Source organism: Dermacentor variabilis, chromosome 9 (genome assembly GCF_050947875.1).
Source record: "Dermacentor variabilis isolate Ectoservices chromosome 9, ASM5094787v1, whole genome shotgun sequence".
Lineage (NCBI taxonomy): Eukaryota > Metazoa > Arthropoda > Arachnida > Ixodida > Ixodidae > Dermacentor > Dermacentor variabilis.
In genome coordinates, this window is record NC_134576.1 from 38178894 (window position 1) to 38204156 (window position 25263).

Here is a 25263-nt window from a genome sequence, read left to right on the forward strand (position 1 = left end):
TCCATGATCGTGGCTCCCGCAGTTTTCAGAATCGTCGATATCATCAAATGCTTCCACGGCGCATTTCCGTGCTCACCAAAGAAGAGAGGGAGATTGTAGAAAGGGAGCGCAGACGCAGTTCACTTGTCATTTTGTTTTCTTTTTTTTTCCCCTGTCTCTGGACGCTTGCAGGCTATGCGGACTTGAAGCAGCTGGCGCCACCTTGTGGCACGCTTCACCAACTTGCGATGCTTTTCGTGGCTTTCGCAATCGGCACACTGGTGGGACGGGCTGCGTGGTAATGGTGGCAGATACAAACCCGCATGCGCAAACTTTTCGCCGCATCTCGGTTAAGGGAACTCAGCAACACAAATTTGACGATTATTCTGCATGGAAAACACCACCCAAAAGGCCAAATTTCTATCGTTATATCCGATTTGGGGGTTGAACAACCTATTGTCATGTTTTCTCATATCCCTAATGCACGAGTTGGTACTCTGAAGGTTAATTCATCGTTATAACTGATATATCATTATATATGGTTTCAATATAAGTGGACACATTGTACAGGTTGTTCTTTTTCTTTTTTGTTTAGAATTAATGTTTGGAGGGTCGACTTACATTCCAGTCCGACCTATATTCTGGTTTTAACGGTACTTTATATTCAAAGAACTTGTCCAGTTGGTATTCCATTAATTTTGGGACACAGAAATGCTCCCAATGGGGCATATGATATGTCTACGTCAATAAGCACACTCAATACAATGGAACCTCATTCATACGTTTTGGGAAAAAGATGCGAGAAGTACTAACCGGGAAAACACGATCCTAAGTAAATAAAAAAAGATTTGACAGACTCAACTATTGTTGACATCTATGTGATGAAAAGCATTGCGTGGATTGTTGCAGCAGGAGACGCCGACGACTTGACTCGCGTCGGGGGGAGGTGGTGCTCCGGCGGCCTGAGATGCATGTTTTCCTATTGCGTGTTGTTTTATGAGTGCAATGGGAAGCCAAAACGAAATCGAGCTGGTGGGCGATGCTGGATGCCGCGGAAGTGAAATGTGATGCCCACATCGTGCTGGCTGCAGCAGGGAACGGCGGCAGATTTGGATTATCACCTACTAAAAGCGTGCAGTACACTACCAGTGGCTCTACACACCGTGCACTGTAAAAAAAAAAAATGCCTCTCCTGTAAGTGAGAGTAGATGTAAGCATGAAATGGCAACCGCCAAAGCAGATTGTTTGAACATGGTACTAGTCACAATCTTAAATGGGTGTAGCACATGTTTGCAATGGCACACACCACCGCACTACACTGCACCATGCCATACTGCGCATATAGATGCGGCTCAGCTAAAGAAGACAACTGGCTGAAGGCCACTTTTCCTGGGAGACATAGTGCACTGCTCAGCTAGAGGAAGAATGAATTGAATTCTGGGGTTTCACATGCCAAAACCACTATTTGATTATGAGGCACGTCTTAGTGGGGAACTCCGGATTAACTTTGACCTCCAAGAGATCTTTAATGTTCCCCCAATGCTTGGACAGGGACGTTTTTGCATTTCGCCTCCATTGAAATGCGGCCGTGGCTTAGAAATGTGACCTCGTGCTTAGCAGCGCCACACCATAGCTGCTAAACCAACGCGGCAGGTAGAAGTACCCGAAGGAGACGCCATGCTGCTTGGCGCCATCTCTTTAGGTGAGGCAAAACCCGTGCCGCGGAACTCACCGACCGCTGGCAATCTGCGCTCAGCACCAAAAGATGGCAGTCAAGTGTATGGTGCATGGTATCTGCCTTTTGAACGTCCCTATTCGAAATTAAAAATAAAACTTCAGCGTACTAGAAGTTAGAGCTTGAGTGATGTTGTGAACAAACATTAGGAAGAACTCAGAAACAGTATTTTTGTTGCTTGCTTATGCAGTAAGTACTGCATTTAACGCAGTTCTGTACAAAGGGTTGGAGGCCAGACACCACATTTTCTAAGGTTTTGACTGGTTGCCCGGATGATCTTGTTTTGTTCTCGCAACGATGCTTGGATGTTCTCGTCTGAGTATGTGGATAATGGCTCTGGATTTTGGCTTAAGGTGACTTGAAGGTCACTGACAACAGGAGCTAAAAGCATTTCATGCTTATTAGATGGGTGAAGGTGCTTATTGCAATAGGTTTGGCAGCGATAGCTGTGAATGCGGCGTGCGACAACGCGGGTGGTGATTTGCTGGTACCGGAATGAAAAGCTATGCGCACCTCGCGCATCTGCTTGTTCACATGGGATCTAGCAGCCGGAAAATGTATATGATCGCAGTCTGTAGCAGGTAACGGCAGCGCCTTTTGGTTCTTGGCTAATAATAATAATAGTGCACTACGCTAATACTAGTACACTAATACTAATACTAGTGTAATACTAATACACTACACTAATAATAGTGTGCACTACGCTTGTAAGCACTGTAAAACAGATAGGTGAACATGCTTATCGCAATAGGTTAGGCGGTGATAGCTGTGAATGTTGCGTGACCCCGTATAAAAGTTGCTGCTACTGAAATAAGTAACAATGCGCGCCAGCAGCATTTTCATGGTAGACGGGCAAGTGAGTATTGCAGTGAAACTGCTGTGGCGGGCAGCTATATACTGTTCTCGATTGTGTGTGCCTCGCGCATTTTCTTGTTTACACGGGATCTAGTGACCGGAAAACGTATCATATGATCACAGTTTGGCAACGGACTGAACGTTGGTGGCGAAAAATCTTGTTTTTTGGGAACGTATGAACCAGTAAAGAAGAGCGTAAGTCTACTGGGTCATTCTTGGTGCTTTCGATTGCGAACGTTGGCGCTGGGAAAACGTACGTAACGGGAACCTATCAATGAGGTTCAACTGTATAAGGAAGAGCATAGCACCTTCTGTGATGCTCACCATTGTGCTCTACTACTTCTAATTTTTTTTTGTGCGTTAAAAGAATACAGAGAAGAATGTAAAGATTGGATTGCCAAACCTGTGTCTATTTATAGATGTTGTCAATATGGTTTCCTTAAAATGTAATGATAATACCTGACAAGGGGATTTGTAGAGATGGTTTCTCATGTAATTTGCGAGCAGCTCCCTTTGCCATTACATATTCGTTTGAGTGGTTACACTTCTTTGAATAGAATGTTTGTTGTGACGTTGCTTGCGTGAATTGTTCTTAAAACTTGACCAGAAAAATCCCTAACTTTGGACTGCCAGGCAACAAAACCAAAATTTCTCCCTGGTTTCCCTCTTTAAATATAGCGCCCAATTTTCGCCCCCCAAATTTCAAAATTATAAAACCTGCAAATGGAGGACCCCAGTGAATTTTGCCTTGACATGTTGCTTCATAGCAGCATGCACTGTACTGCCTTGAAGCTTCACCACAAAGCAAATGTTTTGTCATTTCTTAAGGTACCCCATTCTCTCCCCAACTCAGTGTGCTAAACCTCCCTTGTCCCCTCTTTCACGGTTGCCCATTCTCCTTTTTTCCGGGCCAATATTTTGAATTTTAGTTGCGTTGTTATATGGCGAATAGTGAATCACAATGAGCAGCGCTCAGTGGCAGTTCTTTAGCACTTTCCTGCCGACGCTCTTTATCAATAGGCCCCTTACAGTTGGTTGCAAATTTGTATTTTGCTGCTCTCTGATGATGATGCAAATGTGGCCATTCCCTTTGAATCGCACGGATAGAAAGCCTGCAGCCAAGCATGATAATGAAGATGCTTTATTGACATCACCTGTGAAACGGGGCAGTGACAAATAGTCACCTGCTTGAGTCAATTAGGTATGCTATACATGCTTTTAATTCTAGCATTTCTTTTATAGATCTCAATCTTTCTTTCTTTCTTTCTTTTTTTGCTCAGGACTTCTCTATCTACCCTGTACCGCTACGTATGAATGTAAGAGATTCAGTAGTATCAATCTCTTCCTTTCTTTTTTTTCCCACCAGTACTCTAAACATCATGCATATCCAGTCTGCTAACCAATTGATGCTTCCATTCACTTTAAATCCAAGAGCTTCTGGAGGGGTGTAAGTTACCTCCGCGTCTCCCTTCGCATGCCATTAGGATGTGCCGAGTGGTTTACCCATACTTACTTGCCAACATTCTTGAGCTCTTCTTCCATTCTGTCTCCATGTTTTTCAGGTACAGACACTTGCGCACTATAGCTGCCCATTTATTTTCATCTATGATCCCAAGTCTTTCTTCAAAACTAATTTTGCTCTGCACTTTTTATTTATTTATTTATTTATTTATTTATTTATTTATTTATTTATCACAATACCCACAGCACCCGTAGGCATTACAGGGGGGGGGGGGGGTGAGGAAACAAAAAACCAATAAATAAAGCAGGCAAAACAAAACATATACCCAAAACGCTTTCATACTCGCACATACAAAATCATAAAAACACTATCTTACTTCAGTGGGCGTATAGAGTTTGAAAATACATCATTTGAGAGAATCGTTGCGACATCGGATGGTAGCTTGTTCTATTGGCTTATGGTTCTGGGGAAAAATGATATTTTAAACGCTTCAGTTTTGCAGGCTGTTTCTTTTAACCTTATTTTCATGGTCCAGCCGTTGAGAAACATAATCAGGCTTGGAAAAATATTTCCCGGGATTTATACCTGTTCGAGAGTGGAATATGTTATGAAAGAGTTTTAGTCTGGGATATTTCCTGCGTTGCTGCAGCGGCTCCCAACTGAGGCTTTCTTTTGTTCTTGAAACACTGAAATTCCTAGTGTAATTTGAATAAACAAAATGAATGGCTATGCTTTGAATTCTTTCTAAACTGTTCACGTCACATGCCGTCCACGGATCCCACACTGCACACGCATAATCCAGAACAGGTCGGACATTTGATTTGTACAATGATACCTTTGTCTCAGTGGCAACTTTTTTGCATTTCTGCGCAGAAAACCTAGAATGCAGCATGCTTTAGTTGTGATATGATCAATGTGACGACTCCAAGAAAGAACAGGTGTGAAATAAACGCCGAGATGTTTGTGCTTCTGAAGCGATATTATCATGGTTGGATTTAAAGAGTAACAGAAGTCATGAGGGGTTCTTTTCCTCTAAAAAGGCATATTAACGGTTTTTTTCATGTTAATGTGCATGTGCCACTTGTTGCACCACTCATTTACTTTGTACAGGTCGTTTTGTAAAACATTGCAGTCATGGGTAGTATGAATAGTCCTGTAGAAAACACAATCATCGGCAAATAGCCGGATTTGCGATGAAATACCGTAGCAAATATCATTTATATAGATAAGAAATAAAAGTGGTTCTATGACTGATCCTTGGGGCACTCCAGAGGACACATCAACTTCACGGGATGTTTTGCCATTAAGCACAACCTTTTGTTTTCTTAAATTTAGGTATTCTTTTATCCAGTTAACAACCGTACTGTTTATATTATATATTTATAATTTTTCTATAAGTAAAGAGTGAGGGACCATCAAACGCCTTCTTAAAACCTAGAAACAAACAGTCAACAGAAAAACCCTTATCCAAAGCCCCTGCTAAATTATGCGTCAGCTCAAGCAACTGTGTTGTATCTTACATTGTATCTTACACATCTTACATTGCATTACGTTGTATCTCAAGTATCTTGCATGCAACGCTAGTAAGCGAGATAGGCCGGTAATTCAAAACACTACTTTGTGGTCCACCTTTATGCACAGGGACGACACTGGCAAGTTTCCAGTCATCTGGTAAAGATATTTCTAGTAAAGATTTAGTAAAGATTGCGCACAGATATGTGGACGCCTCCCGTGGGCACAAAGAAAGCAGTGCTGGTGACAAAGCATCAGGCCCAGTTGCTTTAGACGCATTCAATGTTCTGAGAGCTGCCTCTATTCCTCGTTGGTCGATCACGATATCGTCCATGGGCTCACACACCACTTGGGTGGATCGCGCCACAGTGTTTTGCGTGTTAACACGAGCAGCATACACAGAACTGAAAAACGAGATAAAGCACTCGGCTTTTTCAATGTCGTTATGGATGGTAGCACCGTCGCTATCAAGAGCTGGTATTGATAATACATCTTTACTGTTCATTTTAAAGAATTGCCACAGTTCTTTCGGTCTTTTCTGTATACGCAGGTGGAACATGCTAAAGTATTTATCTTTGGCTGTCTGCGTAGCTACCTTCATCTCTTCAGTTTTGTTTTTGAGTTTATCTTTAAGCTTCAACGAAGGGTTTTTCTTATAAGCAGCGTAAACGTGAGCTCTCTGCCTGGCCTTGCATTTCACGTGTCGAGAACACCACGGCTTACTTTTGCTGCGCCGCGCAGTCATAACCCATGATGGGGCATATCTTTCACGCATCTCGAGCAACTTGTTCTTAAATACTTCCCATAACTCTTCCATATTCATGAATTCAGCCTGTGTCTCAAATACATCATAGTAGGAATCTAGAGCCAGGGTCATATCACTGACACATGCTTTTTGATAGCTATAGATACGCCGTGGACCACTGTTAGCAGCTCTCACATACTGCAAATTCATATCGCACAATACAGCTTGGTGGTTGCTTATGCTCGGCAGCACTACTGTAGAACACACCGCCTCTGGCGTGTTAGTGAAAAATAAATCTAAAACATTTTTTGCTCGTGTGGACTCTAGAACTAGTTGTGGTAACTAGAAGATGCGACATATCTTCAACATATCTTTACTTGACTGGCTGCAAGCGCTGGAACTGGGATCTGCCAGAGACCAATTCATTTCTGGAAGATTAAAAGCACCGCCTATAACTAGATAATCGGTGCTCACTGTTTCCATTGCGGCGGTAAGCTCACCTAGAATATTAACTTTGCTTCCTGGAGGGCGATAGAACGAACATACCGATAATGACCTACCGTTCTTCAATCTAATCTCTACCGACAACATTTCACTTTGACTGCATTCAATATCAATTTTCCGGGAGCACATTGTCGCATCCACTAAAATAAACACACCACCCCCGAAACGATTTAGGTCCTTACGGTAACAAACAAAGCCCCTGGGAAATACTTAATTATCCTCAACGTCAGCATCGAGCCAGGATTCAGATCCAAGAACAGTTGGTCTAGTCATATCAACGAGGCTAGAAAATTCATCACCTTTATTTCTTATGCTTCTGCCATTCACAATAAGAAAAGAAAGCACCGACCTATCCACTTTCAGTTCCTGTCAGTCTGCTTGTACAACTTGGTCCAGGGATTCATTATAGACGTATTTTACCTTATTTAGGTAAAAAGTAGCGAACTTGAGGTTTATTTTATCAGTTTTCACTTGATTCGCCTTAGCATAATCCCACAATCGTTTCTGCTTTTTGCGCACGCTCTCAGAAAAGTCCTCTGAAATACTAATGTCTGAGCCCTTTAATTTCCTCGCGCTTGATAATACTGCCTGCTTTTCCTTAAACGAAAGAAACTTTACCATTATTGGCCGCTTTTTATTAGGATTATGCCTTCCAAGACGATGCGCTCTCTCTATTGATACATTTTCACATTGAAGCTTCGACTGACAAATTTCTAAGATACGTTCCTCAGCCTTTTCATACGTTTCGTGCTCATCATCTTTCACACCATAAAAAATTAAATTGCACCTCCTACTGCGGTTTTCAAGGTCATCAACCTTATCTGCAAGCACCTTTAGCTCAGCTTGCTGCACTTCGCAAATCTGTTTGCATCCCTTTACGACGCTTAACTTAAGTTCCTCAAGTTTAGTAAGCGTTGTTTCTAATTTAGTCATACGTTCTTTGAGGTCCGATATGGCAGAGTTACTTTAGGCTTGGTGTTTTTCAATAGCACCCAGTTTTTCCTTAATTTCCTTTTGTCTGTCTAAAAGACAGTTAAGAACTGTATCGTCAGAGCCAGGGTTCATCTCGACGTCACCACATACAAGTAACAACAGAAAGTAAAATGTGAAGCGGCGTAGCACCTTGAACCGATAGCGCCTACAAAACACAGGTCGAAAGCGATAGGCATGAGCTCTTACACTCGCAAAAAGAACTGGGGGGGTACTGGCAGAATGACAATAGAATAAGCATCGCACGTTGCATTCTGACAGACCTGCACAAAGAAGAGCATTCGCGTGAGCGGCGCAGCCATAGCCGTGCCAGTACCACGCCCCAGAGGCAGACTGAGGTTCCGCTGTATTAGTAGGCTGTCTAGGCGGTAAGCGACGTTCCAAGGTTCGTTGACTGGTATCGGGCAAAGTCCAAGAGTAGCAGTGGTGTCCGTTCCGTCACAGATGTTGGTTCTTTTGGCGGCTTCCCAAGAAGAACAGACGAGCGAAGATTCCTCGCCTGATGACGCAGGTTTCAAAGATATGCCTTGCCAACTTCTTTAAAAGCACGGGCACAAAAGCGAAGTGAGTAGCACCTGCACAAAGAAGAGCATTCGCGTGAGCGGCGCAGCCATAGCCGTGCCGGTACCACGCCCCTAGTCTCTGGCCATCCTAGTCTCTGACCTCAAGAGGCCCAACCCATGTCACCCTGCATTGTCTCACTCTTAGGCAATTAGCACCATCTAATGAGTTAAATAGAAACTGTTCTTTCACTTTTCACATTTTCGTTATTTTTCGGTGGCACAGTGAATCTCAAAGTGCCTCCCGAGTCGGGGCATAGTCGGGGTGGTGTGCACTCGTAAGTTCCCAAAATGGTATCGACATTTTGGGACACTCCTCCATGAAAATGTCTAATATCTACGGATTCTGATGCATCTGCACGTGAGTTTTTGAACTATGGCAGCAGCACTGACGCAAAAGATAACTTTAATACATCAGATTTCAGCACGCAGTTATGCTTCCTTCTCCAAACCGTTTCATTGCTGCTGTGCACTGATCTAAGGCTATCCTGTTTTAAGGGTGTCAGTTCTTATCTGCAGAGTGTTAAAGGGACACTAAAGGCTAATACTAAGTCGACGTGCACTGTTTAAATACCATTCCAGGAACTGCACAACGCTCATATTGTGCAAAGAAAAGACTTAGTTTACGAGAAAATTGCATCTGAAAGGGTCCGAATACCTTTCTCAAAATTAAAATCTCCCGCCACCCAACTGGGGGACTAGTGACGTTGCATACACCATCACCACCCTTTCCTGCCATCTGTGAGTGAAACGGCATCCAACAGATGGTGGTAATGAGCCAAGACAGATAAAGTCAGAGCGGCGGATTCTCCCCTGCAGCTTCTTTTTGGCCAAGTGACGTAGACCGTTCGGGCATCTCGTGGCATCACATGGAAGTTGAATTCTCTGCTACTTGCAGTTGGTGCGAGCTTCACAAGCCAGCAAAACCAGCGCAGCACTACGTGATAACTACTGAAACGCGAAAGCGTGAGTGGCGTGCAGTTGAGAGAAAACGAAACCGTTCGACCGCCTGCGTCGTAGTCAAGAGTAATTTCAATGAGTTCTTCTGTCTGAACATAACATAGAACTGGACAAGTAGCATTTTGTTTTGTCTTATAATACGAGATGTTTTGTGCAATGAGTTGTTGACTACTGGTGACAGAATTTAGCTGAGATCTTTTATCATTGGGCAAGTGCTTGAATGTCCCGGTGAAGTCTGTCATGTATTTACTTCAATTTCTCTGTTAAGGCTCTGTTCGTGATAATATGGACGCCTTAGAGATTCTCGTGCACTAATCTATCACTTTAGCTTGACTTAATATTTGCCTTTAGTGTCCCTTTAACATCCTTCGATCGGGATCATTTGCCGGCGACCGTGCAGGTAGTCTAGTTCTGAATGTCCACTTTACGGATTTTTTGTGGTACACAGGCAGTTTCAGCTTCACTTGCCCTGGTTTTTCAAAGCACACGTTGGAAACACAATGATAGAGTAATGGAAAACTATGTTGGCTTTGTTGAGTACAGTGGGACATGTGTTGCATTGTACAACGACAACTTGGTTTATTAGTGCTCGTTTTCGATGAATGTCCTGTACACACTTTTTCCTGTTGTAGCAAAAGAAAGAGCGCATCTAGTAAGTGAAGCGCTGTTACAGATGAAGAAAACATGGGTGAAGATACTTGTTGCAATCGGGTTGGCGGCAGTAGCTGTGAATGCGGCGTGCACTGACACAGGAGGAGATTTGCTGATTCCAAAATAAGCAACTAAAGAAAAGTAACGGGTGGCTATTGTTCTTGATTGCGCACGCCTGGTGCCTTTTGTTGTGTATATGGCATCTGGCAGCCGGAAAACTTATCATACGATCGCACTTTGTCTATGTATTGACTGTTCGTGCCGAAAAACGTGTTTTCCGGAAATGTATGGGCCAGTAAAAAAATAAGAACTGAATTGGTTCATTTTTTGTGTTCTTGATCGTGAATCCTGGTGCCGGGAAATTGTACTTGATGCGATCATATCAACGAGGTTCTACTGTATTATGTTTAATGATGGTTGAATATGGAAGTGGGTTAAAATCTAATTTTCAACACACAGAATGAATTTATGCCTTAAAGGGACGCTAAAGGCAAATATTAAGTCAGGCTAAGGTGATAGATTAGTGCTCGAGAATCTCTGAGGCATTAATATGATTGCAGACAGAGCCTTGATAAGCGAGAAATTAAGTCTCTAATCATGCAGGGCATGATTAGACTCCCCCAGGACATTCAAGTACTTGCCCAATGACGGAAGCACTCCTCAGTTAAATTTTCTCTAGTACTCAACCACTCGCTGCAAAAAACATCCTCGTATTGTATTATAAGACGAAATAAAATGTACTTGCCTAGTTCTATTTCATCTTTAGAAAAACGAACTAATTAAAAATACCTTTTATAGTGACGCAGGAGTTCGAAAGGTTTCATTTTCGCTCAACTCTGTGCCATCCACGCTTTCGCGTTGCAGTAGTTTGGTTTTGCTTGTTTCGCTGCCTCGCGAAACTCTCACATACTGCAAGTAGCAGAGAATTCAACTTCCATGTGATGCCACGGGATGCCTGAATGGGCTACGCCACTTGACCAAAAAGCAGCTGCAGCGGCCAATCCACCACTCTGTCTTGCCTTGGTATCGCCATCCGCTGGGTGGTGTTCTACTCACTGACGGCAGCGAAGGGTGGTGATGGCATATGCAACGTCACCACTGGCCTGGTTCAGTGGCAGGAGATTTGAATTTCAAAACATGTATTCGGACCATTCATTTGCAAGTTTCTCGTAAACCAAGCCTTTTCTTGGCTCGAAACAAGCTTTGCAAGGTTTCTGGAATGGTAATTGAACAGTCCATGTCGACTTAGTATTTGCCTTTAGCGTCCCTTTAAATGGTTTATAAAGGTACGAATGAGTTGGGGCAAACTTTTTGTACATGAGGGTTGATCAGATTCTCTTGCACAGGCCTGACGGAGTGGGAAGACACGGACATCATAGCCAGGGTGCTGGCCCAGTCACAGCAGGAATACCTAGACTCCCTGAAGCGAGCGTCGGCCACAAATGCAGCTGCACCTGGCTCTCCCGCCAGGGACAACTCGGACTGTGCTGCCGCAACTGCTTCAAGCTCCTCCAATGCGGCTTCCGTGTCAAGCTAACGGAGCAACCAGGCCAACACAAGGCCAGGCACTGTGAGCGCTCCACCGAGACAGTTTTGCTTGACGTGTTGTGGTCTGCAAAACGGAACGGTTGCGCTGCTGGCGTCTGGTCAACAACAGACGACCCACCGCCGTCTGCTTCTCACATTCATCACCTTCTGCCTTCGGCCGCAGCAGCATGTGCTTAATGAGCTGGTGTCTTGTGATTTGGTTGCATTGAGTGTCATCGTGGCCTGCACCTTGCCTTTGTGGCCGTGGACAAACTCGCCGTGAATGAAGGAAAGACAATCCTGTGACTCAGGCAAGACAGGAACAGACGGCAGTTCTCTTTCCAGGAACATTTTTTTTCTTTCTCTTTCTCCTAATTTTAATTTTTCATCAAAGCAGATCGTGAGTGTGCTTGCGTCTCGCATCTTGTTTGCCAAGTGCACTGGAGCTGTCATGCTGGTACCGCATGGAACTTCGTTTCATGTTGCGGTGACACTGTACTGAGAATTAGATTGCAAAATTGGCCACTTGATGCATGGGTTTTAAATTTTTTTCCTTTTTTGCCCTGAAACTGTTGGTGCTAATGTAAATTGCTTGGTCATGCCTCAGTACGAGCATAGAGGATTGTACAGGGTTGCTAGTGCCAGTGAGAGTAAGTGTATGAAAGGGTTTGGAAGACTGTGTTGATGTTAAAAAGTAGTGAGGCTTCAGAGGGCTAGCTTGATTTCAGTGGAAGAACCTGTGAAGTTTTATTCTTGCTTGAGTTGCATGCTGCAAATGGCTTGTGATTAGCTGCGAGTGTTCCTTGCTGTGCCCAAGTGCTGATGCTGAGAGCTGCATTGCCCTGTCAGACCAGCAAGCTCTAGTGGATTGCATTAGCACAGGCAACAGCAACCTGCAGTGTTTGTTTGACCGGCAGTGTTAACAGCTGGAAGCTTTCGCCCCAACTTGATAAGTGTTTCAGATTGACTTAGCTTGACTTCATAATTAAGTGCTGTAGACAGGAATGCAACATTGGCTGCTAGCAGCATATTCCCTATAGGTTTGCTTTTGCCTAATGCAATTATGTAAACCATCTATGGCAGGCTGAAGCCTTGCTTCTCAATAAACTTGTCAGTTTATTGGGCGAACCTAAGCTTGGCTTGGCTTCCTCTATGGCTCGGCAGAGTTAGCTGTGGTTTGGTGAAAGCAACACCCTCATTTGTTAAATTTCGTTTTATGTAGCCATTTATTGCTGCACATTCATTTGTATGGTGCTGTGTCCACAAAACAGCTGCTCTTGAAAGTCACATGACAGTTCTTGGTCACAGTTTGCAATGTTTTTTTCACACGAAATGGTAACTGGAGACATACAAAAACAGTGTTCCCGACGCCATGAGAAAGTCTGAAAATTTCTTCTTAATTACATAAATTACGAAACCTTGGAATGGTTGGTCACATGTCTGCTTCCACCTTACCAATCCATGCACCTTACGAGACTAAAACAGATGTAATAACGCTGTCCCACAAATATTCAGTCCTGCTTGCATCAAACTAAACCGAACTCAGCAAGACATGTTATTGCAACACGCTCATTTTCAAGCATGTTTGACTTTGATTGTTCTTGATGTAATCGTACACGATCAATTGCAATAGAAAACGTCAGGCATGATTGAAGGCTACCATCAGCGCTTATAGATAGTGAGTTGGGAGACAAAAAAGGAAGAACAGGAAGTTCTTCAATAAGGATGAAATGTGAAGTCTGAATATTTAGAACTATGGTTCTTTATTAATGTAACACATGAATTGCTTGCTGTCACAACAACAGATCAAATTTGTCAAGTCTAGCCTGCTCTTTGCATACAAGCAACTACCATATCTTTCCTTAATATAAAAGTCTTGCGGTATCAGAGGCAAATTTGTCAACAGCAGCTTTGTCTTTTAAAAGCCTATCATGTCTGGTACATGGCAAATTAACTGGCATCAGCTCTTGTGTTGAAGATTTGAGGATTCTGCAGAAAGGTGTCTGGTGCCTAGTGGGCTTTAAATTTTTGAAGCAGCATGATTTTGATGAAAATCAGAATTACCAATGTGACATAGGTGTTATCTATTCGAACTACCTTTAGATGTCTGCTTTCACTGCATTTTTCACTGGATTCAGGGTTCAAATGATGGCACTGTCAATTGTTTTTAATGGTGCACCGACCTACTGGAAAATTACCTCTTCCCTTCCAGAAATGTACTGGTGCCATTTCGTTGGTGACTAGCAGCGCCTTTCACACGTCACATTTGCATGTCTGGCCTTTCTATCCTCAAGACAGCATTTATTTTGAAAAGAAAAATGTCATTGGCAATTGCTTTTTAATTCTTTGCGGCCATATGTGTATTTACGCAGCTTGTGGTTATTCCAGTCATAAGCCATTTTGTGCATTGAGATGGCACGCAGAAAATGTGCTCGTACAAAAACAAATGCATGTTAAGTGATTTATTTCAGATTATTTATGTACTGTTCCCAAGACCCTTAATGGTACTTTAGCACTGTGTACTAGTGTTCAATACTAGGTAGAGGCCAGGATTTGTACTGCATGCATGCAGTGTCTTCACCGACACTTTTCTCTGAAGTGCTCTCACCCTAGGATGTTTGCTGACCATCTGAAGGCAAAATATATTCGTCCACAGCACTCATTTCCAGATTCCCTGAACTTGCGTGAATTTTGTCCATGAAACATACATGCACAAAACTTTGCCATCCTGTCGACAGTTTCATGTCATAAATCTCATCAAAATTTCTTCACGCACAAAGGAAAGGAAATAAGTTTTCTGCCCTCATCTGGAGACTTTGTGAAATTCACTTAGTTGAAAAAGTTTCCAAAACCCAAATAACTGGTGAATGCGAGCACGTCCGGTGCTTCTTGATACTCGACCATAATGGATTTTCTTTCGCATGCAGAAAAGTGCCCGACGCATGACTGCAATGAATTAAGCCAAGCTCGTTCAGAAAGATGTAGTCACTCGCCGACTGCAAAGTGCTGAAATGTCTTTGTGCAGGATAACCTGATTTTAAAAATGGAACGGTGCAATCTCCACTGTGCTCGTGTGGAGCACTTTCTCACTTGGTGGAACAGTTCTACAGCTTTGTTTGCTTAGTCATGGTGAGATGGAGCGGACGAGTTCACGGACTTAATATGTCTGTGCAAACCCACAGCAGTGCATGAACCTAAAGTGGGAGCACAATACCACATTCAATATTGCGTTTTGGTAACTGCTTTCGTAGGCTGGCGTAGCTTTCCTTCTGCCTGCCAAGTGGTGTCACAGTAAAACAAGAATACGGATTCTCGGAGTGAGAGTTTGGCTTGACTGCAGTCTGATCTTGTTTTGTCTGAAAATGAGACAGTGCATGGAACCACAAGTTTTGCACTTCGCCTGTTCAAAAATTGCAACACACGACAAAATGTTACCTGTTCTGGTTTTGAAGTTTTGCTGACCGGCATGGATTTGGCTTCTGAGAGAAGATTCATAGTCATCCTGAATGGTGGTCAATGAGCAAAAAATGTAAACAAGGCCATAATGCCACGGCAGGTAGAGGCTTACCTCTTTCCCTACTGTGGGTAAAATAGGTGTTTTTTAGGTTACATCAGATTATTTTTTTTTTTTTCTGAAGGTACCACACTGAATATTTTATGTAATACATAAAAAAAGCAGAATGAATGCACTTTTCACGCATAAAAGTTCTATTAACGAGATGTATGTCATAAAAAGATATAAATTACCAGAATCAAGATTGTGGGATAAAATTGAAAAAAAACTTTGTGAAGACATGCTTGTATCTAGTCAGAAAAATGTCACAAAAATTATGAGATATACAAAACGTATTGCCTTCTAATCCCCACTATCTCCGAAAATATCAAAATTTTTCATTAAATAGGTATTCCACTGCAAAAATTTGACTGCAAGCACTACAGTTGAGCGTGCCATTGCAGCCGCCTATGTTCCTGGCTGGTTTGCATCGTCGTTGCTCTCGGAGTCCGACGAAAAGGCAGGATCCTCAGATTCACTGCTGCTCGGTCCATCGATGAAATCAGCCACAGACGCTGCGGAATCACGAGATCTTGAGGCGCAGAATGCCTCGAAAGCGGAGTTTTAAACCATCGTTAGCAGGCTAACAATGCCTGATGGGTGCGGTGGGGAAAGAGTTAATGGAGCTGGATAAACGCTTTTTATAACGACCCACCACTGTCTTTCTTTGACTGCCTCTGGTTTACAGGAAAAACAAAACAGCTGTAAAAAAATTTGCATAAACAGCAATTTACATTATTACATTGTGGGTCTACATGGGAGGCCGTGATGTTTGGCGACATGTTATGGTGCAGGGGTAGTCTGCTGAGACATCATTGTGCTGATATTTCAAACTAAATGATTTTGCACTCATGGATGTTTCATTGCTCAAAATTTGCAGCAAGATTGAATCTCTTAAGCCACCTGATTTACTGAGTAAACATTTGACATCATTGTCTAGTTTGTCCAAGCATATTATCTCCAGTGAGCAGTGATAGCAGTCCCTGCCTTTGTCAGCTTGGCTTCTCCAATGCTGAGGTACACATTTGGCAATGGCATTCAATTTTTGTTTGATTTGTTTATGATAAAAAGAGTATACCAGTAAACTTCGGCCACTAGCCAAAGCTAGCGGAGGCCCAAACACGATTGGCCACACAGCGTTTGCAATATAAGCATCACTGTGAAGGTAACCACAGCGTACTTAAGCAGCCTGTCTAGCAATATGTGCACAAGAATAGTCTAACTAGAAATTCCACAAGTATATATGCAAAAATAAATAGACTCAAAGGATAGCGGAATCAAGTGAGAGGTAATGAATTAACATTGGTGGTTATTGTCACTATTATCATGCCAAATATTTTTAAAGAGTAGTTTCCAACATTACTTCCTCAGAAAGAGTAAATTCGCTTGCTCCTGTGGTGTCCTGTGCTGCCACCTACCAAAAGCACAACTAAGCACCAAGACAAAACTAGGCTCATCCATGGCATTTATAATATGCAAAGTAATTGTTGATGAGTTCGTCTTGCCCTTGGCCGTTTTTACCAGAAACATGTGGACGAACCCAGCTCGTCCAAGGCACAGAAGGGGTTAAAGTTGTTGGAACAAGAACACAGGCCACTGTACAAATGTTCCCACCCAGGTACCTTTTGTGGTTGCATTCTATTCTGCAATTTCTTACACTACAGGCATTATTTTGAAAGAGGACTTTTGGATGTTTTATCAGTAATTTATCTTTCTTAAAAATCTGGCTGTTGTGATAGTGAGGAACAGGCTTTCTTTTTTTACTGCTGCTGCAGAACCAAATTGATATGGACAAAAATGTGCAGCACGCTGCTAATTTTACAGCTAGGGTTTAGGAAGGAGATGGAGTTTTCCTGCTGAGAACATTTGGAGCAGACATCAGGCTGCTTCAAGGCTGTGAAAGACTGCAGTGGTAGAAATTCTTAGTGGTATTTTCTGTGTCGCATGCGTACTGCCATGCTGAGGAAACTTAAGGAAGCTAACAAGAACTGAAATTTGGACAAGTTTGTACTTATGCATGTTTGCCTTAAAAGTGCAATAAAGACGACCTGTAAGCTTTTATGTTTTTGTGACGGAAGCTAAAAGTGCTTGTCATCGAAAGTAAACTTCCTTGTGCTATTAAGGCAAGCAAGCAAGCTTGGCGAATCTGAATGCACCACAGAACATGTTGGAAGAGCATATGAACAAATGTCTATGGACTGCCCAGTATTGCTGGGATCAAAAAAAAAAAAATCTGCATTTTCTCGTATGATGGTCACTTGTTTGTCCAAAGTTCAAATCTCGTAGTGAAACCTTAAAAAGTGGAATTGGAAAACAGTGGTGGTCCTGTCCATATGAGTGACTCTGAAAGGTACTTGGCTCACAGTAGTGTTTAGTTGCGCTTGTTTGGCAATGCGAATGGAATACTTCATTTTGCTGAGGTTTGAAAAAAAAAGTAAAGAATTTAATATGTTTCTTTTGCGCTTTTAAAAGGCCAACCCAAAGTTTAGGTTCCACTAAATTGGTTATGAACTAGAGGTGTCTACAGTCGAGACCATGTTGGCAAAGCTGGTGACTGTCTACTTTTCTTATTAGCATTAAATACTACCACCCAAGCAGATGGCACGTGAGCCTGGTGGTTAGCAGGTGTGACGCAAGTCCTAGAACATGGCTTCCAAGGTTTTTCGGCGTGCTCGCGAGCGCCACCTGATCTCAGAGATGTCGGGGAGCTGTGCTGGTTCTGCGTCGCATGTCATTTTCAGCAAGTGGTAACGACAGCATTTGTCAGTTTTGCGCGTACTCTTACTTCAAATGTAAAATTTTGTACTGAGGCTGTTCTGTATGTGCACTCTCTGAAACCAGGCTTTTTTGTGCGGTCCAAAAATGTCATTGCAGTTGACCTTTAAGCAGTGTTTTGGGGAGCAAGATCATATTTCACACGGTACAGTAGGCTGATCCGATGAAATGGAAAAATAACTGCCGTAGAAGCAAAACGGAGCCGCTCCTCTTGCCGAGGAGTTTACATGGTGTTTTCAGCATTAAGCTTCCAGCACAGGGCACAGTAAGTTCAGTCTGCAAACTAGGGTTCAGAGGTGGCAGGTTGGGGTGGCATGACCTATGCACGTTTTTGATGACCCGTCTTATGTCTGCAGTCGAGATTTGGAAGTGTGAAGGGATTGAACTGTAGAACTTGTCTGTCACTGATGTAACTACCCTTCTGTTGTGGAGTTGTGTGCAGGGTCTGCGCTTCTGCCGGTTCTGTTTTGCGACAGCTGTCGTCTGTGTAATGGTCACTACATTTGCAGTTGGATGTCGTCTGTTGGAAATCGGGCAGTGTATGATGACACTTTTTGTCTTGTTTGAAAAACTTCCTTGTTCAAAGTCTCTTGCAGACGTATTGTTGCTCAATGGCTACCATAAACCCAACTACATACACACAGTTGTGTGAAAGGTGGTGCTAAAGAAGCTGATTTTGAAATTCCGCTGTGCTAGAAGGCTTCTACAAAATATCTGAAGGACATTCTCATTGCCCGGGCTTCTAAATTTTATTCTTTCAATAGCCATTCCATACACAGTTTGGATGTGCTCGGTTTGAAATCGCATCTTACCATTAACTATCCTTTTGTTTTGGATGAGCACAGCTTGTTTATTACATTTAATGCCTGCTTTTTAAAAAAATTACCTGAGATGTGTAGGGTTCTCCTGGTCAGTTTGACAAATTAGTCATAGATGGCAACACCATTACTTGTTGGTAGAACAATCCAGAAAATATGTTTTTGGTTGCTTTTGTATGGTGGCCTGCCATCATGACATTGTAGAAGGGTGCAATGTGCACATACAACCTGGAAAAAAAAACAATTTTCTTTGTGCAATTGCAATTCAAGTAGTAAGGAACACGTAGTAGTAAGGCATTGCTCAGAGTAAAGGATGTTGCTACCTGGATGATTATTCATAGGCTTTTCACATCACTTTGTAAGGAGTCTGCATGAAGGCCCTAGTGTCACAAATTTGTATTATCTTCTGTAAGCATAGCCTGGTTCCTTGGTGGGAGTTCTCGTGACCGAAAGTGCCATCATGACCTGTTTGCTCTTTAATCTCTGTCTCAAGCATGCTGCAAGAATTGTGTTAAGTCTGCGAGTAAAAGGTCAAAGACTTCAGGCGTTCCTTTGCTAAAGCACAGCTGGCACGTAGCCATAGTCTGCTCATTGCATAACTAATCGCAAATGAGTGGAACATCTAAAGGCGTTCGTCCAACAGACCATTTCTGTATGGTCATTTCTGTGGTTTACGACTGTCAGTTCAATTGTGTATCATGTACAGCAGAGCACTGGTTAATTGTCTTATTTATTTTTTGCCCAGAGCAGGTCGTGACACTCATTTAGGGCTAACCACTGCATGCACCTGAAAGAAAGAAGAAAAAGCTGGTCACCATCATCATTTGGTTGGCTCATTATGAATGCACAATTCTTGTAAGGCATTTGTGTTATTACATGTTTTCTTGGTATCGTTTGACACATGAAAGAGTTTAGTGACATGTTCTACAAATAACTGGCAAATCCTTTAATGCCGCAAAGGATGTCTGAGTCTGCTTCATTTTCTTTTGTTGCTGTTTACATATTTGCTCTTGCTTGGTGAAGTGATTGGAACATGTGTGGCGTTTTACCAATTTATGTGAAACAGACTGATGGTCGATGAAATGCACTTACAAGTATTCGCTTACATAATATCTGTTAGCACCATTTTACTTTGTGTATACTCTTTTGAGCAGAGTGAAATTGTTTTGAGGAGGTTGGACGCAATTGCTTTGTGTACTTGATAATCTGTACTTCTGCTGCGCTCCTACCAAGAAGCACGAAACTAAACCTTGGCTTGTACTGGACCACAAAAGTACTCTGGCATAATTCAACGACCGCATTGCTTGACTAATGCAGTAGTAAAAAAAAAAGTTTCATCAATATGTTGCTATACCTTCCCAAAACACTGTTGTGCCTGTGTCTTTTAGAGTAATGTTAGTTCATATAGGTTTATATCTGTTAGAAAGTCGGTATCTGACTTTGCAGAAGCCGTTGAACGTTTTCTTCGAAGGCCGTGACTGGCGCATTTTAGTGTGTTTGTGTTGGCTCTCATTCTGGTTTGAATGTGTTGCATAAAACCTGTTTATGTCCGTAACTCAATGTTGTAAAGGAATGATGTTCACTTCCATTATATATATTTTTTTTTAGTGCACAATGGCATCTGGATAATACTGATGCATACAAGGTGACAGTGAGTGGAGCAAAATCATATGGTGGCTAGAAGCCACCAGAGTTAAATATGCACAGTTTTTGCATTCCTATAGATGTCTTAAGTTTGTTTCAGTGCCATTATTCCCCCTCCCCTTTCTTTTTCTCTTTCATTGTCGCTTGACAGAGAGAGAGAGAGAGAGCAGCCTTGCAGGTGGCACATGCAAGGCAGAAAATGCAGGAAGTTAGAGTGTACCATGATTTCTCCAAGAACTTCAACAGAAGATTTTTCCATATACAGCTGCATTGTTTTTGCTTGTGCAGAAAGGTGTTTCTTGGGTCTGTGTCGTTCGGTAGATGACTTTGTGTCCTTTGCTCTCCTAGTTAAGTCTTCAGTTTTAGTTGCCAAAAAGTGATAAAACCAGTTTGTCGCTACATTAGCTCACTTGTTAGTGAATGCAATGCACTACAGCATCGTTTTTCCCCCCAAGTTAACCAGGCAAGCAAAGGTGTCGAGTGCTTTATGGAATGACAGAGCTGAAAATCACATCTTCGTACAAACTTCAATAGAAAACAAACTAGTGATAAGTGAGGCTACCTTCTTTTGAAATTGTTCATAATAATAAAACAAAGAACTGGCTCACTGCACATGAAATAAATGATCCTACAGCGTCTCAGTGAGGCACACAATAATTGTCTGTGAAAGTTAGGCTTAGATATGAGTTTCCTGTGTAAAGCAGGCGTTTTTTGAAAGACTGACTTTTTGACCCAATAGATCATAGATGCTGAAAAAGAAAAAAAAGAGGCTGCTGCTGCCCTATTCTGCAAGCTTTTTCAGTTCTTGCTATCCATTACCAGTGAAGTTTGCATGCGAGCCCCCCCTTCTTTTTGCCTATGACTGTTTGCGCTGTGTTTGAGTAAAAGGTCAATAAAGGATTGAGATGTACAAGCATTTTGCCCCGAGGCTTTTGTAAAGACTGTCCAGGTCGAAGTACCTTGCTCACCTCAGTGATGGCTCCAAGTGACAAATGATACAACCATAAAACGTTTTTGTTTGGGTAAGCATTGTACAAACTTTCACACAGCACCGATTCTCAACAACCCTAAACTAATTTGCTCATATAATAAATATGCAGTTAGCCAGTTTCTGGTGTTTCCATTGAAGTACAGTATAAACAAGGCAGATCAGTGACGAAGTTTATCGGGAAAACTTGGCCAGGTATGCGGGGGGAAAGAATGTACCCGCACTTTCAACTAACGGGGTCCCGGACAACGGGCCGCCGTGGCAAAATTGAGCATTCAAGTCGTCAGATCACCTAGTTCGTTGTGTTAGGATCAATGCACCGCTCCGATATACAACTCGTGAGAGATATAACCGCCAAGGTTATGACTCCACTCAATCCGTGTTCTCGGGCTCATCTACATTTGCTTCCTCCAGGAAATGGTCAAACTCGTCCCCACTATTGTCGAGCATGTCACGTTCCGACAAAGTCACCCACTGTCTCGGCGAGCGTATGCCATCGTCAGCACGGATACACATCGCGATTTTCTTAGCTTGGGGAGCCCGAATCTTCGTAACTATAGTCCACATGCCATCGTCACCGAAGTGTGTGCAGCTCGACGCTCTTGGCGAATCTGTCGGCGTTGCGCCCTCTTCGACAGCAGGTGTCAACAGTACGGTAGGTGTCGAGCCGTTTGCGTTTGAGGCGGGAGGCCTGCGGGACAAGGACAGCACCAGGTATGTCGACACCATCACAATTACCACGCCCGCCATCACGTCGCTCCTGTCAGACGAAAAGTAGACGCAGGCCAAACCGATCAACTGCAGCGACCACTGAATCAAGTTAAGTGTTCGAGGGTTACTCGGCGGTCCGACACGATAGCAGACGGCGAAACTCATGGCAGCCGAACCGACGACGTAGCAGACGACGAAATGTCGGTAGTTGTCCACGACGTCCTGCACGTTTGACCAGAGGAACTCGAGCCACGACACGACCAGCGACCAGCCGAAAAGCACGAGGGCGTAGCCTGCGGCCCTGCGCGGGAGCAAGCGACTCACGAGGAACACCGCAACCAGAAGGAACGCGAAGACGCCGATGCTGGTGCCGCAGGTGTAGAAAACGGCAGCGCTACGGGAAACGACGGGGGCCACGAAGAAAGCGACGATGCCGAAGCAGAACTGAGCGATGCCCCGATGGTTGACGCTGCGCACGAACTCGAACTCGTAAGCGCCTCTCGAAAACACGCCAAGGCAGCGGCGGTGGCGACTGTTCAGAAAGCTGACCTTGCGCTGCAATTTCGTCGCCCAAAAGGAAAAATCGACGCCACTGTGGAAGTACTTCTGCTGCACGGTCTGCTCATCTTCACCGGTGAACAGTTGCAGGTCATCGGGGGCGACGGAAAACTCGACTGCGGTTGTCCTGAAGACATCGAGGTAGCTCGGGGCGTCGTGTGGTGGTTCCCAGCAGTAGACATCGATGCCCCCGACGTAGTCGTACTTCTGTGGCGACGAGTAGACGCGATGTTCCTCCAGAAGTACGGCGGATCCCACGACACGACCCAGCGCACTCAAAAGTACGATCACCGCCGACAAGGCAAACCCGGCACCAGTCATGTCGCGCTGTCGACCCATTCCCGCTCTGCAACTACAAGTGTCGAGCGAGATCCGCAATTCGGTGTTTGTGCGACACCATTGCACGGTCAGTAATTGACGTCAGTAATTGACGTGATAAACCGTGCGAACGATGCCATCGACGCAAACGCCCTAGTAAGCACAAACGCGCTATCAAAGAATGGCGCGGATTGAAATAATGACACAATCCCTCGCTTTAATATATCCACTCCTATCGACATTGGCAGTGGCGCTGGCAGTTTCGATTTCGTTTACTGCGGCAGTTTTAAAGGGACCCTGAAACGATTTTGTACAAACGTACTGAGTCGTTACAGTAGGGCCTTCTTATCACTAATTGACGCATAATTGACGTGTAAAGCGTGTAATCTTATAAGGTTTTAAAAACGTGCATCGCTGCCGATCGCAGCACACTGCTCGGCGGCCCCTACCCATATGACGTAAATCACCGAATTGACGTCAGTAGGGCGAACTATCCGATTGGCTTCCCAGGGCGCGTCATCGATAATTCTTCCACTTTCATGGTGAACAAATTATGTTCGTAATACTAGTTGGAATGTTAGTTAATTTGTTTCTATAAAAAAAGTAACAGAAAGAGGATGCACAACAACAAGGCTCAGGTGGCCTGAGCCCGGCTCCGGCCACCCAGGCATTATGTTCGTTGAGGCATAGAATAGAATAGAATAAAGAATAAAGGACCAACTTTGCATAGCCTTTCCACCGGTGCCCGGGCCCGCTGGGTTACCCATACACAACTCCGTTTACTGAAACATACATCAGGCGACACAGCGATCACATGGTCAATCGAGGAACGCACAACCAGGCATATGTTATTGTTACCGTATCAAGCTATCTAGGTGCGATCTGAAGTGAAGGCGTGACAACGACGGTGGACGAAGAGGGAACACACACCCACAGGGTGCATGTTCATGATCATGATCAAGCACGATATTGTACTTAACCAACACGCCCAACCATCCATCCTAACGTAATATCTAGGTACATTCTGCGGTTAATGCCTAGATAGCTCGATACGGTGACAGATGCCCGGGTTGTGCGTTCCTCGATTGACCATGTGATCGCTTGTGTCGCTTATAAACCTGATGTGTGTTTCAGTAAACGTAGTTGTGAGTCAGCGCTCGTCCTGTGTGACGCTCGTCCATTTTGAATGTATACCAACTCGCCCAACTTTCCACTTCAATACGTGTATCTTCGAGGTAGCTATAGTCAGAGCGCTTAGCCATCACTCTTCGAGAAGGTCTGGTTCCATGTTGTGCTTTTTAGGTGTATATATATTGCTCTGATCTCTGTGCATTTCCATAAGACGTGTGCCATGTCTGCGTGTTCGTGCTTGCTGAGCCTGCAACTCGCTTCTGGGTATGTTCTGGCTCGGCTGCTCCTATCTATAATACGTGTAAAAGGAGAATTCGTTTTTCTCGGCAACCACTGCACCAAACTTGACGAGGTTTGTTACATTTAAAAGAAATACTTAAAACCTAGTCAGTTGGTTTCGAATTTTTTATTCAGGTCGTAAATTTTTTACTAAAGGTTGGCAAAAATCGCAAATTTTTAGAAAACGAAAGTATGAAGTTTACAATTCCGTAACTCGGCAATGAAAAATTATATTGCAATTCTGTGGATTGAATCTCATAGTACATCTAAAGCGGACAAAATTGATATGTTACATATGAATCTCAAAAAAATTCAGTAATGGGTAAACACAGCTTGTGCAAAACCCTAAGTTTGTACCCAACGCAACAAATTCATGTAAAATATAAATTGGCATATCGAATTGTGTCCGCTTTGAGTGATCTAATGGATGCCGTTTACAGACCTTCGCTGTCTGTTCTTGACGGAGAGCTCTTAATTTCTGAACTTCGTGCTTCTATATTTTTCGAACTTTCTAATTTTTGAAAATACTTTTAACATTCAGCCCCTAAATAGAAATTCCGCTTCCAACAGTCACTAGAATTTACCTTTCTCTCTCAAATGCAGCAAATTTCATTAATAGCGGTCCAGCGGTTACCTCAGAAAAGCGTTTTTGCGTTTAACATGTGTTTGGATAGGCCGCGTCAGAGTTGGGCCCGAGCTAAAGCTTCCTCTTAAACTCTGTTTCTTGAGACCTGCCAAAATCAAGGAAGGGGCTGACAGATGGAATAGCACACTGTGGTATAAAGGTTATAAACAGGGATAAGGTGCCTCAGAAAGAGTTGCCAACGTCCGTTTCGATATGACATATATCTTCGTCAAAGGCGGCCTCGTCATCCTCGGCATGTTAGTTTTAAAGGGCCCCTCACCAGGTCTGGCCATGTTGAGCTGACAAGCACAGAACATACATTGCGCGATAACAATCGTACCTCCTAAGTATTACATCGCTACGCGCTGCGGAAAGATCTGAAA

General features: G+C 43.4%; 2 protein-coding genes across 3 annotated transcripts in view; one reads left to right on the forward strand and one right to left on the reverse strand.

Moving 5' to 3' along the window:
• LOC142592615 (OTU domain-containing protein 5-B-like) overlaps window positions 1-19365 on the forward strand; it is a 54681-nt gene extending 35316 nt beyond the window's left edge. For both annotated transcript variants that reach the window (XM_075704156.1, XM_075704155.1), the window contains one exon: window positions 11300-19365. In XM_075704156.1, the coding sequence (XP_075560271.1) occupies window positions 11300-11490 (191 nt within the window). In that variant the 3' untranslated portion in view covers window positions 11491-19365. The remainder of the gene's footprint in view (window positions 1-11299) is intronic.
• Window positions 19366-20174: 809 nt separating this feature from the next.
• LOC142592617 (nuclear envelope integral membrane protein-like) lies at window positions 20175-23051 on the reverse strand. Its single transcript, XM_075704157.1, has one exon. The coding sequence runs from the start codon at window positions 22864-22866 to the stop codon at window positions 21631-21633; it is 1236 nt and encodes a 411-aa protein (XP_075560272.1). The 5' UTR covers window positions 22867-23051; the 3' UTR covers window positions 20175-21630.
• Window positions 23052-25263: the final 2212 nt, after the last annotated feature.